We start from the raw sequence: 15,008 nt of genomic DNA on the forward strand, positions 1-15,008 counted from the left end.
TCTTTTCATTTGGCATCTCTCTCTAGCTCCCCATGCCTTCTCGAAGTGCATGGAAGCTGTCCTGGCCTCATTGAGACTCAATTATCAATTATCTAGACGACTGGCTCCTTTGTGCTCAGTCTCCAGCACAGGCAGATGCCCACACGGTACTTGTCAATCTTTGGGCCTTACATTGAGTTATCTGAAGAGCCATGTCACGCCTTCTCAGACAGCCTCGTATCTAGGAGTGTGCATGGACTCCAGGTCCATGCTGACCACTGTCAGACAGCAGAGTGCAGACCCTTCCCAGACCCTTCCATTGGGTTTCCTGCGCATGCGCCCTCCAGGCCTGGTTCAACCATGACCGCCTTTTGTCTCATCAATGTCTAAAGGCACTCTGTGACGTATTAAAAAAAAAAAAAAAAGGCAAACCATGTAAAACTGCCAAATTACAGTGGTAAACTTTTATAAGGGTCACACTACAAACCGGTATCTGCGGTATCAAAAGGACATTATGACACTGTAGAGAGTCCCAAAAAAGAGCAACCAGACTGAATCTCTTTAGCCTAGAACAAAGGGGAACTTGATTGAAGTCCTTAAAATATTAAAAGGAGTTGAAAATTATGTGGACTTAGACAGAGGCTAGTGAGGGTGATGAATGGGTTGCATAGTCATGTTGATGATGCTGAGTCACTGAGATCCTTTAAGACCCAGGTTGATAAAGTTTTTAAATCAGTCAGCTACTAGGAAGCGAATGAGCATAGATGAGCTGAATGACCTCCTCTTGTTCGTACATTTTATTATGTTCTTAAGTATCATAATGCAGATGGAAAAGACTGCTAACCAAGCTCATACTGTGGTTTAGAATCCTCATATAAACTGTTTTGTTCCACAGAAAATGAAACAGCAAGCCAGGCTCTACTCCACAGAAATCAAACAGATAGATCTGGATGTGAACCGCACCTTTAGAAACCACATCATGTTCAGGGATCGCTTTGGAGTGAAGTAAGTAAAAATGGATGCTGTTGCAAACTGGTCACTGGCTTCTTGGAGGCATGTGCAGGAATGAGTCGGACGCTCCATCTGGACTCTGCTACCTGCTGTGTTTGGTTGTGATGTAAAGCAGCTGGATGATTGACCAGATGGGATCCATAACCAGCCAGTGAGTGAAAAAGTAGACGGTATTGATCCATAACCAGCAGGTGGGTGTTGTAAAACAAGGGGTATTGATCCCTAATCAGCAGGTAGGTGTTGTAAAGCAGGGGGTATTGATCCCTATCCAGCAGGTGGGTGTTCTAAAGCAGGGGGTATTGATCCCTAACCAGCAGGTGGGTGTTCTAAAGCAGGGGGTATTGATCCCAAACCAGCAGGTGGATGTTGTAAAGCAGGGGGTATTGATCCCTATCCAGCAGGTGGGTGTTCTAAAGCAGGGGGTATTGATCCCTAACCAGCAGGTGGGTGTTGTAAAGCAGGGGGTATTGATCCCTAACCAGCAGCTGGGTGTGTTCAGTTGGAGCTTCTCACTGCAAAAGGGAAGTTCAGATGAACTATCGAGGCTGGGAGCCAAGGTACGATCGCCTTACAAACAGTCAGACAGACTTTTTGCAGAACCTTGGGTAACAGAGGAAATAACTAGAATGAACCACCAAGTGTGAAACCAGGGTTATAGTCCCCCCCCTTAGTAACAGGGACAAGTTAGGGGATTCTGAAATCCCAAACCAGTGGAATTTTGTGTGTGTGTGTGTGTGGACTGCTGTACTGTAAGGAATAACTCCTGAGTGCTGAGCAGTGTTTCAAACACAACTTCTGTGTCTGTCTGTTCTGTCAGCAGATTTACCCACACCCCTATCCACATCTTCTATCACAAACTTTAAAGGGATTATGAAGAAAATGCTTAAGACATAGAACAATAAGGCTGTAAGACCTTATTTATAAAGTGTTTACTCTGGTCAGAAATGAACTCCTATTTTTTGAAAGAGGTATAACACTTTTTACAAAACAAGAACCAAACTAAGTAATGTAATCCAAGTTTCTTATTTTATAACATTTAACATGAATTTTTCCTTTAAAAAAGGGGGGGTGGTGATTAAAGAATGAGGAAAGACTTTGAAAATACGGACAAAAGGTTAAACATTTAAATGGTAAACGGAAATGGAAATGGTATCGTGTTTTACTAAACATTTAATTGAAAATTCAAAATAAATACTAAATCAAGTCTACATTGTCATTGGAAATAAGTTGGTGAGTTTAAATGACCATTTAGGCAGACTGTAATCTGTTAAACATAGATTCACAGCCTTATCGAAGGTAAGTAAATTCATAACAGTTTACCCTGTTATGTTGTCATTTTTTGTCCAATGTCACATTCCAGTTGGTAAGAAGTGAAAGCTTCGTACAAAATGTGACAGTTACCGAATGACCGAATTTATTCTGTGCACTTATATTAAAGCTGCTCCTTAAAGAAACTCTGTCTGCGTCAGGCGTTGACTCAAGAAATGTTTTTTTTGCTTTGGGTCTAAGTTCTCCTGTCTAAACAGCGGCTGTGAAGGTGGATTGCAGACACGTTCAGGATTGCATATGATCTAGCCAGCCTGCCGCCACCGGAGAAGGTCACTGGTCACTCCACAAGAAGCCTTGCCTCCTCCTGGGCGTTAATTCCAGGGCGCAACTGTCTCAGACATTTGCACGCTGCAGTGTGGGCCACGCCTCATACTTTTATCACATTCTACCGACTGAATGTCGTAGATCAGCAGAACCCTGGTTTAGGGATCAGTGTTCAAGGCAGCCACTCACTGCCCTTTAACACAGTTTTCATTGTGTGTCACTTGAAGTCCTGAAATAGTTAGCTACATACCTTAATTGGACTTTTGGTGTAACCTTGCAGCATATACACTGTATGAGGTCCGTCTATCACTGTACTGTGGACCATATGCCATGGACCGTCAATCGATCTAGAATGCTGAAGGCAGTTTTATCTTCCTTTTTAGCACATCTGTCGGTGCTGCACATTTGTAACACTTTGGGTATTGTTGATTTTGTACTTGAAAGGGAACATTATGTTGTTATCGTAACCCTGGTTTCCTGAAATAGAAATGTAACCATTACCCTTTAATGTTGCTGCGTTCACTCCACAGCAGACCTGAATAGACAGAAAGCTAGATATAATAGAATAGAAAGCTTTGATATAAGTTATCTGTTAGTTCAGGCTGCACAGAGTACATCCTTTTCTGTAATGGTTACTTTTCTATTTCAGGGAACCAGTGTTATGATAATAACCTAATGTTATTTTTTTTTTACTCCAGATCAATATTATGGACATGTATACAAAGTACAAAATGCATGTTTTAGGATTCAAATATTGAGCATCCTGTCATCCTTCTTGTGAACTAGAATATGACCCTAAATAGTGAAGGAAAGCAAAATAAGTGTGTTGATTTATTTACTAAACTTCAATATGTTTAAAAATGATTCTTACCTCGTAAATAAAACAGATTTCTTAGATGAGCCACAAATAAACACAATAAAAAGTTTGGGAAACTAGCAAATTAGGTATTTGTTCGTTTTCTAGGAAGTGTTGCAGCTCAACTGCTACGTTCAGTTGTAAAATAAACTGATCAGGTAAAGCTATCAAAGTTACCCTGTATCAGTCCTACAGTATGTTTAACAGACAGCACATGTTGTACTCAAACATTTTTTTTTTGCATAAAACAGTATTTTCACTTACTCGAGCAGGCCACATTTATTATGCAAATCAGTAAAAACAGATCTATAGCTTTTGCAATGTTTCCTATGGACTTTTTCCTATAAAGCATGTTGTGTAATTTAAAAAAAAAAAAATATATATATATATATAATCTGGATCTTATATATTATATATATAATAGATATATATATATATATATATCATATATGTATATGTAGCCGGAAACAAAGATTTTTTTTTTATATATTAAGAAAATGAAAAACATGTTTGTATGTTTATAAACCAGTTTATAAACATGCAAATTATGCGTGATTTAAAGAGCCTGTTTATAATTTGAGAATTTGAGCATTTTAGCTGAAATTCATATTATGAATGTTTTGTGCACAGGGCCGTCAAACAAAGTGCTAAACCAAAATCATCAGCTACTTCCTTTACATCAGTGCATGGTCTTAACCTTCCTGTAACTAAATATAGCCTCTTGTTGTTTACAGGAAAGGCGATGCGCTCTTGAACTGTCTTTTATGTGCTAGTTTTGGTGGCATTGCATTTTAGATATTGTGATCGCTAGTCTTTAGATTGCCCGATTAATAACAAACAGTAAGATAGCTGCACAACAAAGGGGGCATTGCTAACTGCTAGTGATTATAATTTAAATTGCTGTTTAAAGATTGGTCCTTCAAGGTCTTAGATATTAAAATCTCAATGCCATGAGTTACTGGAAACCATTTCCTGTGGCGTTTACCATTCAGGTAAACCAGTACCTGAACACGCAGTTGGACTTTGTCGGGATATTGTTAAATTATTTTACCAAATTTATGACGTATTGTCTTTTGTTCTGTCTTTATTCCTTACTTAATCTTAAAAGGAGTTGACAAAGTTAATCTTCACCGCTATTTTTAAGCACAGAAACCAGTACCTGAAGACAGTTGGAATTTAAGTGGGGATAGACTTAGGACAGAGGGAAGGAGACACTCCTTTACCTAGAGAGTGGTTAGGCTATGGAATGGGCTACCTGGTCATGTTATTGATGTAGAGATCCTTTAAGACCTGACTTGACTACTTTTTAAGATCAGTCAGCTGCTAGGAAGCAAATGAGCATAGATGGGCTGAATGGCCTTCTCTTGTTTGTACGTTTGTTCTTATGTGATGTAGAAAGAGGGTTGAGAACATTGGAAGGCCACAGGTAGCACATACTTTGGATATCATAAATGACTTGAATCATTTGTTATGCAATAAATATAAACTACTGACAACACCATATTTCAAGTCATTTTAAGCAATGGTAGGACATACAGTACATCAGACTTTAATAGAGGGCTGGGAGTAGGACATGTTCTTCCATATCCAATGCAGACAAATGTTATTGATATTATTCAAGGAACTGCCTCAAAAGTGATGACTACAGATGAGTAGAGATTTCCATCCCCAGCTAGTGATAAGTGACCATTCTTCAAAGTGTATGCAGTGGCTGTACACCATATTAGCATTTGTATGTCAACTCCTGTATAACATCTCTCTCTAGATCAGTGTTTCCCATCCCTGTTCCTGTCCGCACACTGTGTCTGCTGGTTTTCATTCCAACGCAGCGCTATATTGCTTAACTGAACCCTTCGTTGAACTAATAAAGTGATTAACTGGGCATTTTCCCGTTATTTTCAAGCTCTTCATTTATTGATACGGTGCAATTAAGCAGTTGAGCGCTGCGTTGGAATGAAAACCAGCAGACATGGTGTGCCGCCAGGAACAGGGTTGGGAAACACTGCTCTAGATTTCTATTAAGAAACAGAATATTGTAACAAGGTTCATCTTCATCTCTCTACAGGCAGCAAGCACTCTTTGATGTCTTGGCAGCTTACTCCGTTTACAACACAGTGAGTTATTTATGAAATATTACGTATGTGTATTATGTGAATATATAATATGTGTATTAAACACTTCAGGAAACTCTCAGTATGTTGGTAATTCAGATGTTCAAATACACAGCAAAGAGCAAGAATCGTTACTGGAGGTAAGGTTACTAGACTTTCAATGTGAGGAACAGAAATCAAGATTCTAGTAAAAAATGTGTACTTTTGAAGAAGGACATGGTGCACAGGTGCCACTCATTGACACATCTCACTTTCCACTGCTGTTTGTTTCCAATTCAGAAAGCAGAACGAATGTAGAATTTGTATCGGTGCTTGTGGAAGGGGTGTGGGTAATTCACTGACTAGGAGACAGACAGGTGTAATTGAAAACACCACACAGGTGCCCAGTTTTATTTGAGACCAGTTCTTGCTTTTTCCGGCAGAGGGCACTGTTGACCGTGGGCTGCCTATCAACGATGATAGATAGCACCATGGAAATACCACAGCTGGTACGCGAACAGCAAGTGCACTTGCAGGTGCTCAAAGAAATAATAATGAAAACAGAAGGCGAAAAGAACAAGGGAAAATAAAACAGTAATAAAACTGCAAATAAAAGGTGCTGCACTCGGCAGCGTTATCCCGGTCGCCGCTACCCGTTTGACCCGGATCACCGTCCTACTCTGTCGGCTAATTAGCCTGCTCTTTTACAATACGCCGGGGTCTGCCCAAGGGTTCCCCGCTCTCTCTGTCTCGCTGTGAAACTCTTTCTTTGTTTCAGCTGATTCTTGGTCCTGAATTGGAGCTTCCGCACTCTCGGTGCGTCTAAGTGGGCAGACCTGAGGAAACAGCAGAGCATTTTTTTTATAGGGCTAGCAATCTGCCAAGACTCGCCTCTCAGCCATTCAGAGAGGGGGAAAGTCCACACACCTACCTTCCCACCTCCCCGTGTCACTGCCATGACTCACAGGCGGTTGTTGGAAGACTGCTGCCCTCTTCCTGCAGTACTGTGAACACAGATCTCTCCCTGCTACAGTGCTACATTTAGAAATACTACCCTAACTTAAGTTCAGTGGCAATCATTTTAACTAGAATTATTTTTTTAAAAGTGTTTGTCATAGGATTTAGTCATTTCTTTTAGTACGTCTGAAAACTGGAAATATGCAATTTAAGAAAACCTTGAATTAAATTTTATTTGAGGTATTGTTACTTCAGAATACTGGTGCTAATGAAACGTTAGCTGTGTGATATTCCCTCTTGTGCTTTTTCTATTGAGCTCACATCCTGTAGAAGAAATTAAACGCATAATTTATCATTTACAACAGAGTTGTCCAACCTCTTTGGCTTTGGTTACTAGAACTAAATTGCTAACTGAACAGATCCAAAGCAGTGCTAGTATTTTTGTGTCATGTTTAAACAGAACATAGCTATTGCTGCATTTTGCCTGCAGTCTTTTTCCAACCCATTAAGATCCTTGAATGGCATCCTCCACTTCTAAATGAAACTACCTGGGGGAGCTTGGTGAGATATAGGTGTCAAGTCATCTGTTAGACAACCCTGATGTCTATATAAAACTTTAGCACAGCATGTTTTGTAAAAACTGTTGGAAATGCTTCATTTATTTTTGCCAGCCTAAAATTCTTTTTGAATACATTCACTGCAGGAGGTGAGCTACTGTCAAGGAATGAGTCAGATCGCAGCCATCCTTCTGATGTATCTCAATGAAGAGGATGCTTTCTGGGCGTTGTCACAGCTGCTGACAAATCAGAAACACGCAATGCATGGTAAGAAAGAAGAGAATCCCCCTAAAATACTGATGTCAGAAATACCTGTTAAATGTGTTATAGCTAATTAAACAATTCCCTAGATACTGACAGTGACAGGACAGAGAGAGACAGGTAACAGTTCCCTAGATACTGACTGTGACAGGACAGAGAGGGACAGGTAACAGTTCCCTAGATACTGACAGTGACAGGACAGAGAGAGACAGGTAACAGTTCCCTAGATACTGACAGTGACAGGACAGAGAGAGACAGGTAACAGTTCCCTAGATACTGACTGTGACAGGACAGAGAGGGACAGGTAACAGTTCCCTAGATACTGACTGTGACAGGACAGAGAGGGACAGGTTTTTGATGTTTTTGTTTGTTTAAACCTTTTGTTTCTTTTGTTAAATATTTAAAAGTGCACCAAAGGGCTGAATTGCAGTCTGCTGCCTCTGGGTTTGCTACAGTACACCACACAGAAGTTTTGATGGTTATCATCAAAACGTGTAGTTTTCATTGTGTAAGTAGGAATTGCTGCACATGAAAGAATCTGTTTCCCAGTTACATATCGAGTATCAGAACATAGTACAGCAGTATTACTTTGAAAAAGCCGTTTTACGTTTCCATAAAACTGTTTTACTATCGCATTAGACTAGTCAGTCGCCATTAATCTAATCCATATTTATTGGACAACATTTTTGCATCACTTTGATTTTTAGTATTGAGACATCATTTAAAAAAAAAAAAAAAAAAAAAAAAACTATGTGAACATAATTTACTGCATATCTTTTATTTAACATTGTGTAACCAAACAAACTACAAAATCATGTGGCAAAAGTCTACCTGAAGCCATAATAGTAGTGCATTATTTCATGTTTGATTTCGAAATGTCACATTATTCAATTGTCAGTTTTTCATTAAGTATATGGAAAACTACAAAGCGATGCGTAATTCAATATGTTAACATAACATTATTCAGCAGGTTTCATTTGACTTTATGAAGAAACATTAGTTAATGGTTAATAAAAAGATAACTCTAATAGCATTAAAGTACTATAATTATGTTTTACAAGAAGTGAAGTGTGTCGAAGCTTACCAGGCCATAAATGACTTGGCATGCCAACTGTCACTTACAGCGATAGGATATGAATAACTTACTGATACTCACAGCTGATGATATTACAACCTATAGTTCATTGTAGCCTGTACTGTTAACACAAGCTTTCACAAACAAAGGTGTTCATAAAACACTACATTGAAGATAAAAAAATATGTATTTTCTTGTTACATTCTAATTAGGGTATTTTAAAGTCTGACCGGGACCAGGTCTTAAAAATAGGACTGTCTATTTGCTTTTCTACACACGTGGATTATAAGTAACTCTTACATATATTAAAAGGAAAACGTGAAGTGCAAAACAACAGTAAACATATTGTTACAATTCAACTGCTTTAACAGTGCCACCTGAGTTTGTATCATGTTTTAAAAATACTTTAAGTGCTAGTAAACATTTGTTAGTATGTGTATTATAACTCAGTTGGTATTTTATTTTTTCTAAACCTAAATTAGAGTATGAATAGGTAATTTCCTATAACCTGATTTGGTAAATCAGATGGGCTTAAATCCCGATTTAAGCCTGCACGAATGTTAGTATTCAAACTCTGTTTATTCACCATTCCAAATCAATCTGCTTATGGAGAAAAAAAAAAATCCCATCCCATCCCGCATATCTGTACTCGCTTCTGATATTGTTTGTATTTTCCTGCTTGATGAAGGAAAATGCCAGTTCTTATTGTACACCTACTCTGAACGCAGTCTGTCAATGTCTGTTTCCGAGCTGGCCTTACTGTATCTATTTAAATTTAGAACAGCAAATAAAGTTTTTTTGTTTTTTTTGTTGTTGTTTTTTTTTTAAACTCAATCAAAAATAGTTTTAATCGGCAGCTTTAGCAGCTTCTCTCTGGTTTTAATCACAAGTTATAAAACAAATGGATGCAGACTGACATTCAATAACTTTATTTCAGCGGATCACTAGGAACACAGACATGGTACCTGTTCTCTGACAACACTTTGAATAGATTTATGAACACAACAAACATCACGATTTACCAATAACACATTTTAAAAAGTAGCCTAAAGTAAATACTGATATCTGGCTGCACAAATATTTTAATTAAGTACGATACTATATTAAGTTGTTATTTATGCCACAACTGGAAGTAGCCTACAGCGTCCACTGTTTGAATTAAACCAGGGGTTCCCAAAGTGTGGCCAGCGAGGACGTTTGGTGCAGCCCTCCAAGCCCACCCTCAACCCCCCCCCCCCCCCCCCCGTCCTTTCTTCTGACCATTTACTTTATTACACTTTCTGAAAATTATCGTAAACAAATTGTGCATGTAATTTGCTGGAAATTAATAATACACAGCAATTAAAGTTAAAAAAAAATTCCCTAACATACATTTTTTACATGTTTTGGATCAAATCTGGACTCTCTCAAACCAATTTTAGAAATTTACTTGTTATGGTCATTATATATGCACTGCCCCTTTAAAAAAAACAGTAATGGTGCCCACAGTAGATTAGCCATGCTGAAGGAAAATAACATGGACCCTCCTAAGAAAAGAAAAAAACGCTTCTACTTAAATTATTATTTTGTTGTCTCCTATCGCTTTGAAGATGCTCCAAGACTGTAATATTAAGACGTGAAGGTACCATCCAAATAAAGTTACATTACTTTATGCAGCTGAAGTAGCTCGCTAGCTTCTGTAATCTTAACAGAGTGACTGCAGGAAACAGTTCGGTTCAGGATACAGACACTTTTTCTATTGTAGATTTTATTATTTTAAGAGCAACACTGTATTCAGATTCAACTAGATCGGGAAAATGCTGTTTGTACAGTATTGTAGTTTTGGTGTTCAACTTGGATCTTTTGTTAGGAAAAGCAATACTGTAGTAACAGTACTGGCTACAGTTTAAAATTGTTACTGTTACATTTCTTTTTTGTCAGTGTTTCTGAATAAGACTACAGTTAGGCTACAGTAGCTAGTAGAATATTACGTAGCAATCATATGTAATTGCATAAAAAGTGCCAATGCAATGGCAGAAAAGTTATGAATAATTAATGCCGCACTTTAAATAGAAATGTGTGATTTATTTTGTGATTTCAGAAAGAAAAAACAAAATAAAAACATCAAGGTAACATACAAGGTAAAATACAGTAACGTCTGTGTTTTATTTATGCACATTTACTATGGAAATAGCTCTAAATGTCCACACCATGGGGCAATTTACATAATTTATTTAATTCAAACTTTGCAATTCAAACTATTTGTATGATCCCCAGAGATTTGAATTAAGCGGAGTTCGATGTACATGTATTCAACTCTTAGTGAAGTGGTTAGTTGTACAAGTCAAGATGCATTCTGCCTCTCTACTGAAGAAAAACCCACAAAAGTGTTTAATTGGTATAGTTTGAAGAGTACCTATTTCAGTATTATCGTCTTTAATTGTCGTGACCAGGACAATGTAAGATGTGTTACAGCGTGATATTGGTACTCATACCTAAGCCTGTTGTGGCACCAAGACACAGGATAAAATACAAATACATTTCAAAGCAGCTGGTGTTGCAGTGGTAGTAATATGCATTCTTAATTTAAATACAAAAATGTATAGGAAATAAAAAAGGTCTGATATGGGACATATTTGGGTTTCATCAGTGGTACATTTTCTTGTGCGGCCCCCCCATCCCATGCAACCTCTGGAAATTGGCCCTCCATCACCAAAACTTTGGGAACCCCTGGATTAAGCCAAAGAGCCTGAACGGACCGTGGAGGTTTTTTGAGAAAACCGCATTACTTATGGAATACTGAGGAAAATGTTTAGCAACCAAAACTAGTTCTTCATAAAATCAGGACAAAACTATTAAAAAAAAACGAAATTTTTTAATTTTGTTTAACGTATCCATATTCTAATAGCATTTGAGCCCTCAGGATAGGGCTTAATCGTGTGTTGTAATCGTTGCGTAACTGCACGAGGTGGGCATTACCAGTCGATTAAGCCAGCTCCTTCGGGCTCAAACGTGTAAATTTAGTGAAGGTTAAATGTTTTTAATGTACCATTATTTATTTTAGGACAGCTCCGGTATTTTATTTTTTTGCCACTACACCCTGGTGTCAAACCGGTATTGCATGACTCCTGGCATTGCAGGAATCGAGATTGGATTTAAGAAACTCCCCAAGATCCAAATTTTTTGCTCTCTTTATTTCAACTTTATTCATCCTTCAGGCTTCATTCACACTGGGCCCATTTCAAATGGACTTGTTTTGTTTGAAACAGTGTATCAATTTGCTTGCTGTTCACACTCATCTGTGAACAAAGCGACCGAGTTTGTTTGGATGAGAAGTTTTTTTGGTCCTTTACAATTTTTTTTTCCACGACCGAGTTAGTTTGTGTTCACAATGCAGTTTGCAAGTGCAATCAGCTTGTTTATATAGTCTGTGAACTGGATGCTTACAATACCCTGCGAGGTATCTTGAAAGATGGCAGCTTTGATGTATTGCTGCAGTTTTTAAAATCATGAGTCTTTCATATTGGGTTTTTGAAGATGGCACTGAGGGAGCACTTCACTAATTTCATTAATACATTTCTTGAATGTAGGAGAATAGTGCCATATCCGTTTACGGAGTTCTGCACTGTTCTCGTACTGTAGGCATTAAACTAAGTAATTTTGAGGAAAACTGAATGCATTTTTACTGAGTTTTGTCCAGTTCAGATGTCAGAGCTGTCCGTGTAGTTTAGGTGAAAAACTGATTTTTTTTTTTTTGTTTGTTTTTTTCTTCAGTTTACTGACGCCGTAGCAACCCTGAAGCCTTTAAAATAACAGTATATAATAACACAATAATACCCTTTTGAACATGTGATATACACAGAATCGGAATGATTAAACAAATAATCCAGAAGATTCTGTGTTTATTTTATTTTTAAATGTTGATAACACAATAATAAATTACTCTATTAACTTGCTGAGCACATCAGATACAGTTTTGCACTTATAAAAACAAAAAAGTGGATACAGTCGCAAAACAGGAACAATTTTCCTTTTTCCAACGGGCAAAAAATGAAGGCTGAACGGTGGGACAATCCTAGTTTTCCCGGGTAACGCTAGAGACATTTTGTTTTGTAGTTCCCAGAGACATTTTGTTTTTTGCTCTGCTTATTTCCTCAGAATTTGAACTAATCTATGCGCAAAATGTTTGCTTCCAAGTCAGATGACCTTGTATAGTTTGTTTCCTATGTGCAAAAGGAGTCCAGCTGTTCACATCGAGGTTTAGCAAGCAACACTTGGGTTCCCCAAGAAGACTTTGCTGTTCACACTTCACACCACACATACCAACCTTACAGAGTGCGGACCAAACCCTCTTAACAGACGCAGTGTGAACACAGCCTTATTTAAACAGTGGTATATAATAATTGAAAATCATCTTTATATTTTCAGTAATTATTTACACCTTCATATGAGATGGTGTAACTTTTTACAAGTCAATTATTTTTTCAAAGTCTTTAACACATTTAATGTTATGAAAATGAAAATAATGAAAATTTTTGTGCGGTTACTTGAAAGAGTAAGTTCCTTGAGAAATGTTCTGGAAACTAAAAAATACTTTATGTAACCACTTCTAGCATACATTTACACAGACAACCATCATGTAAACTTACATCTTAATCTCTTTTAAAACTAGAAAACTCAATGAAAAGCACCATTACCTTCCTTTTGAAAATAACCCCCTTATTCTACTTCCATTCACTGTGTAGAAATATATTTTCATTTAAAAATGATGTCTCAAATGGTTGCTTTGTTTATTGAAGATACCTTTTATTGGCAATTCCATCTCTCGGACCATCACTCTCTGGCTTATCAGCCCAGAGGGTGATTTAGCAGCTCCCTTTTATAGCGATGGCTCTGCCGAGACCCGCCCACCGGCTAGTCGGGGATCTGCAGCTATTCAATCCCTGTCAACACACACAGCCAGCAGCATGTCTCTGCAGAGTGTCTGACTTCCTTTTAAGTTTTCCAAAAGTATATTTATAAATACTAAAAGAAAAACATACAAAAACACATTATTTCTATACGCAGAGCCTCAGCCTTGCCACACATTGCATGCATTACACCATGCTGCAGTCTAAACACTATATCAGAATGATGGTTTAATAGAAATCAAAATGATCACACTAGGCATTGTAAGCAAACAGTTTGCTTTCAAGTGTGAAATGTTATACATTACCAATTGTGATATACCTCTGGGAATGACCTGAGTCGTATGTCAAATCTGCTTGTATGAGCCCCCACTGCGTCAGCCATGAAGACGATCATGGTTGTTTTGTGAAAAATATTCACGCTTCTAGTATATGTCATACTTATTCTGCACCTTTAGCACTCGTTTTATGGTTACTTTTCACCTTGGCCTTGTGCATCGGAGGAACCTGAAGGTTTCCCCACTCCTTCCCCAGGATCCATTTCCCCTCTCTGGGTTAACTCTATGCTCGTCTGTTCCTTGCTCCTGTACTCCCATGGAACCTTTTCTTCTATTTCTCTTCATTAAGAAAAAAAATGTAGACACATTTTCTCTCCCTCTGGTGCAAAGAGAGAGCAAGACAGAGAGAGAGAAAAATGTGTGTGGTTACTGGTTCTCGGCACTGGTCCAGCTGTTGAACGGTCAACCTTGGCAGCTGCCTGCACGTCGCAACCTACTCAGCCAGGCATGCATCCTAACCCAGCGATCCTGCAGCTGTGGGTCTGGCTCCTGAGCGGGTGCAACTAAGCCAGCTCGGTCTCTTGGATGAGGTTATTGCAACCCTCCAGAATTCCAGGGCTGCTTCATGTTCCCAGTACGAGTTTAAACCAGCACAGACCTTGTGTGTCTAGTGAGCTGGACCCCAGCCATGCTGCAATTGCAAAGGACCTTTTTTAACAAGGGTAAATATCCCTCTACTCTTAAGATCTTCTTGGCAGTTATTTCAGCTTGCCATATCTAAAATACTCTGTCTCCCCAGGAGCTCACTTCCTGGCGGGACAGTTTTTCAAGGGAGCTCGGAGGTTGCTTCCTCCGAGGAAGGACCTTGTACCTCACTTCTGATTGAATATCGTGATTCAGTCAGAATCAGAAACCCCTGCATTCAGCAGAGCTGAAATATTTATCTTTTAAAGGTGGTTTTCCTACAAACAATCACCTCTGTGAAGCGAGTAGGTGAAATGGAATCGAAATGGATTGTGGACAATGTCCAGATTACATATGATCTAACCAACCTATCCCCACCAAAGGAGGTCCCTGGTCATTCCACAAGAGGCCTCACAACCTCTTGGGCATTATTCCAGGGTGCATCTGTCTCTGATGTATGCAGTGCTGCAGTAGGAGCGACAACCAATACTTTCACAAGGTTCTATAGACTGAATGTCGCAGATCCCCAAAACCCTGGTTTTGGCACCAGAGTTCTCAGGGCAGCCACCCAGTCTACAATTTGACACACATATACCATAGTGTGGGCTTACCCTACATTTTTTCTCTAGTTTCTGTACACTAGATATCATGGATTCCCCCAAATCCCTGGATTCTTATACCAGTGTTAAAGGTCAGTCTACACGGAGGTGCACATTCTCCCCACATTTTTTTTCCACCCTTCTGCTCGCTGCACTTTATCCCCTCGGGGGGGGGGGGTCAA

At 38.7% G+C, this 15,008-nt stretch overlaps 1 protein-coding gene across 1 annotated transcript in view; it reads left to right on the forward strand.

Moving 5' to 3' along the window:
• Nucleotides 1-15,008, forward strand: part of LOC121330143 (USP6 N-terminal-like protein) — a 100,225-nt gene that overhangs the window by 65,881 nt on the left and 19,336 nt on the right. Inside the window, exons 7-9 of the mRNA XM_041276443.1 lie at nucleotides 875-984; nucleotides 5,505-5,553; nucleotides 7,190-7,310. Of these exons, the coding sequence (XP_041132377.1) occupies nucleotides 875-984; nucleotides 5,505-5,553; nucleotides 7,190-7,310 (280 nt within the window). The remainder of the gene's footprint in view (nucleotides 1-874; nucleotides 985-5,504; nucleotides 5,554-7,189; nucleotides 7,311-15,008) is intronic.

The sequence above is a fragment of the Polyodon spathula genome, chromosome 17 (genome assembly GCF_017654505.1).
Source record: "Polyodon spathula isolate WHYD16114869_AA chromosome 17, ASM1765450v1, whole genome shotgun sequence".
Classification (NCBI taxonomy): domain Eukaryota; kingdom Metazoa; phylum Chordata; class Actinopteri; order Acipenseriformes; family Polyodontidae; genus Polyodon; species Polyodon spathula.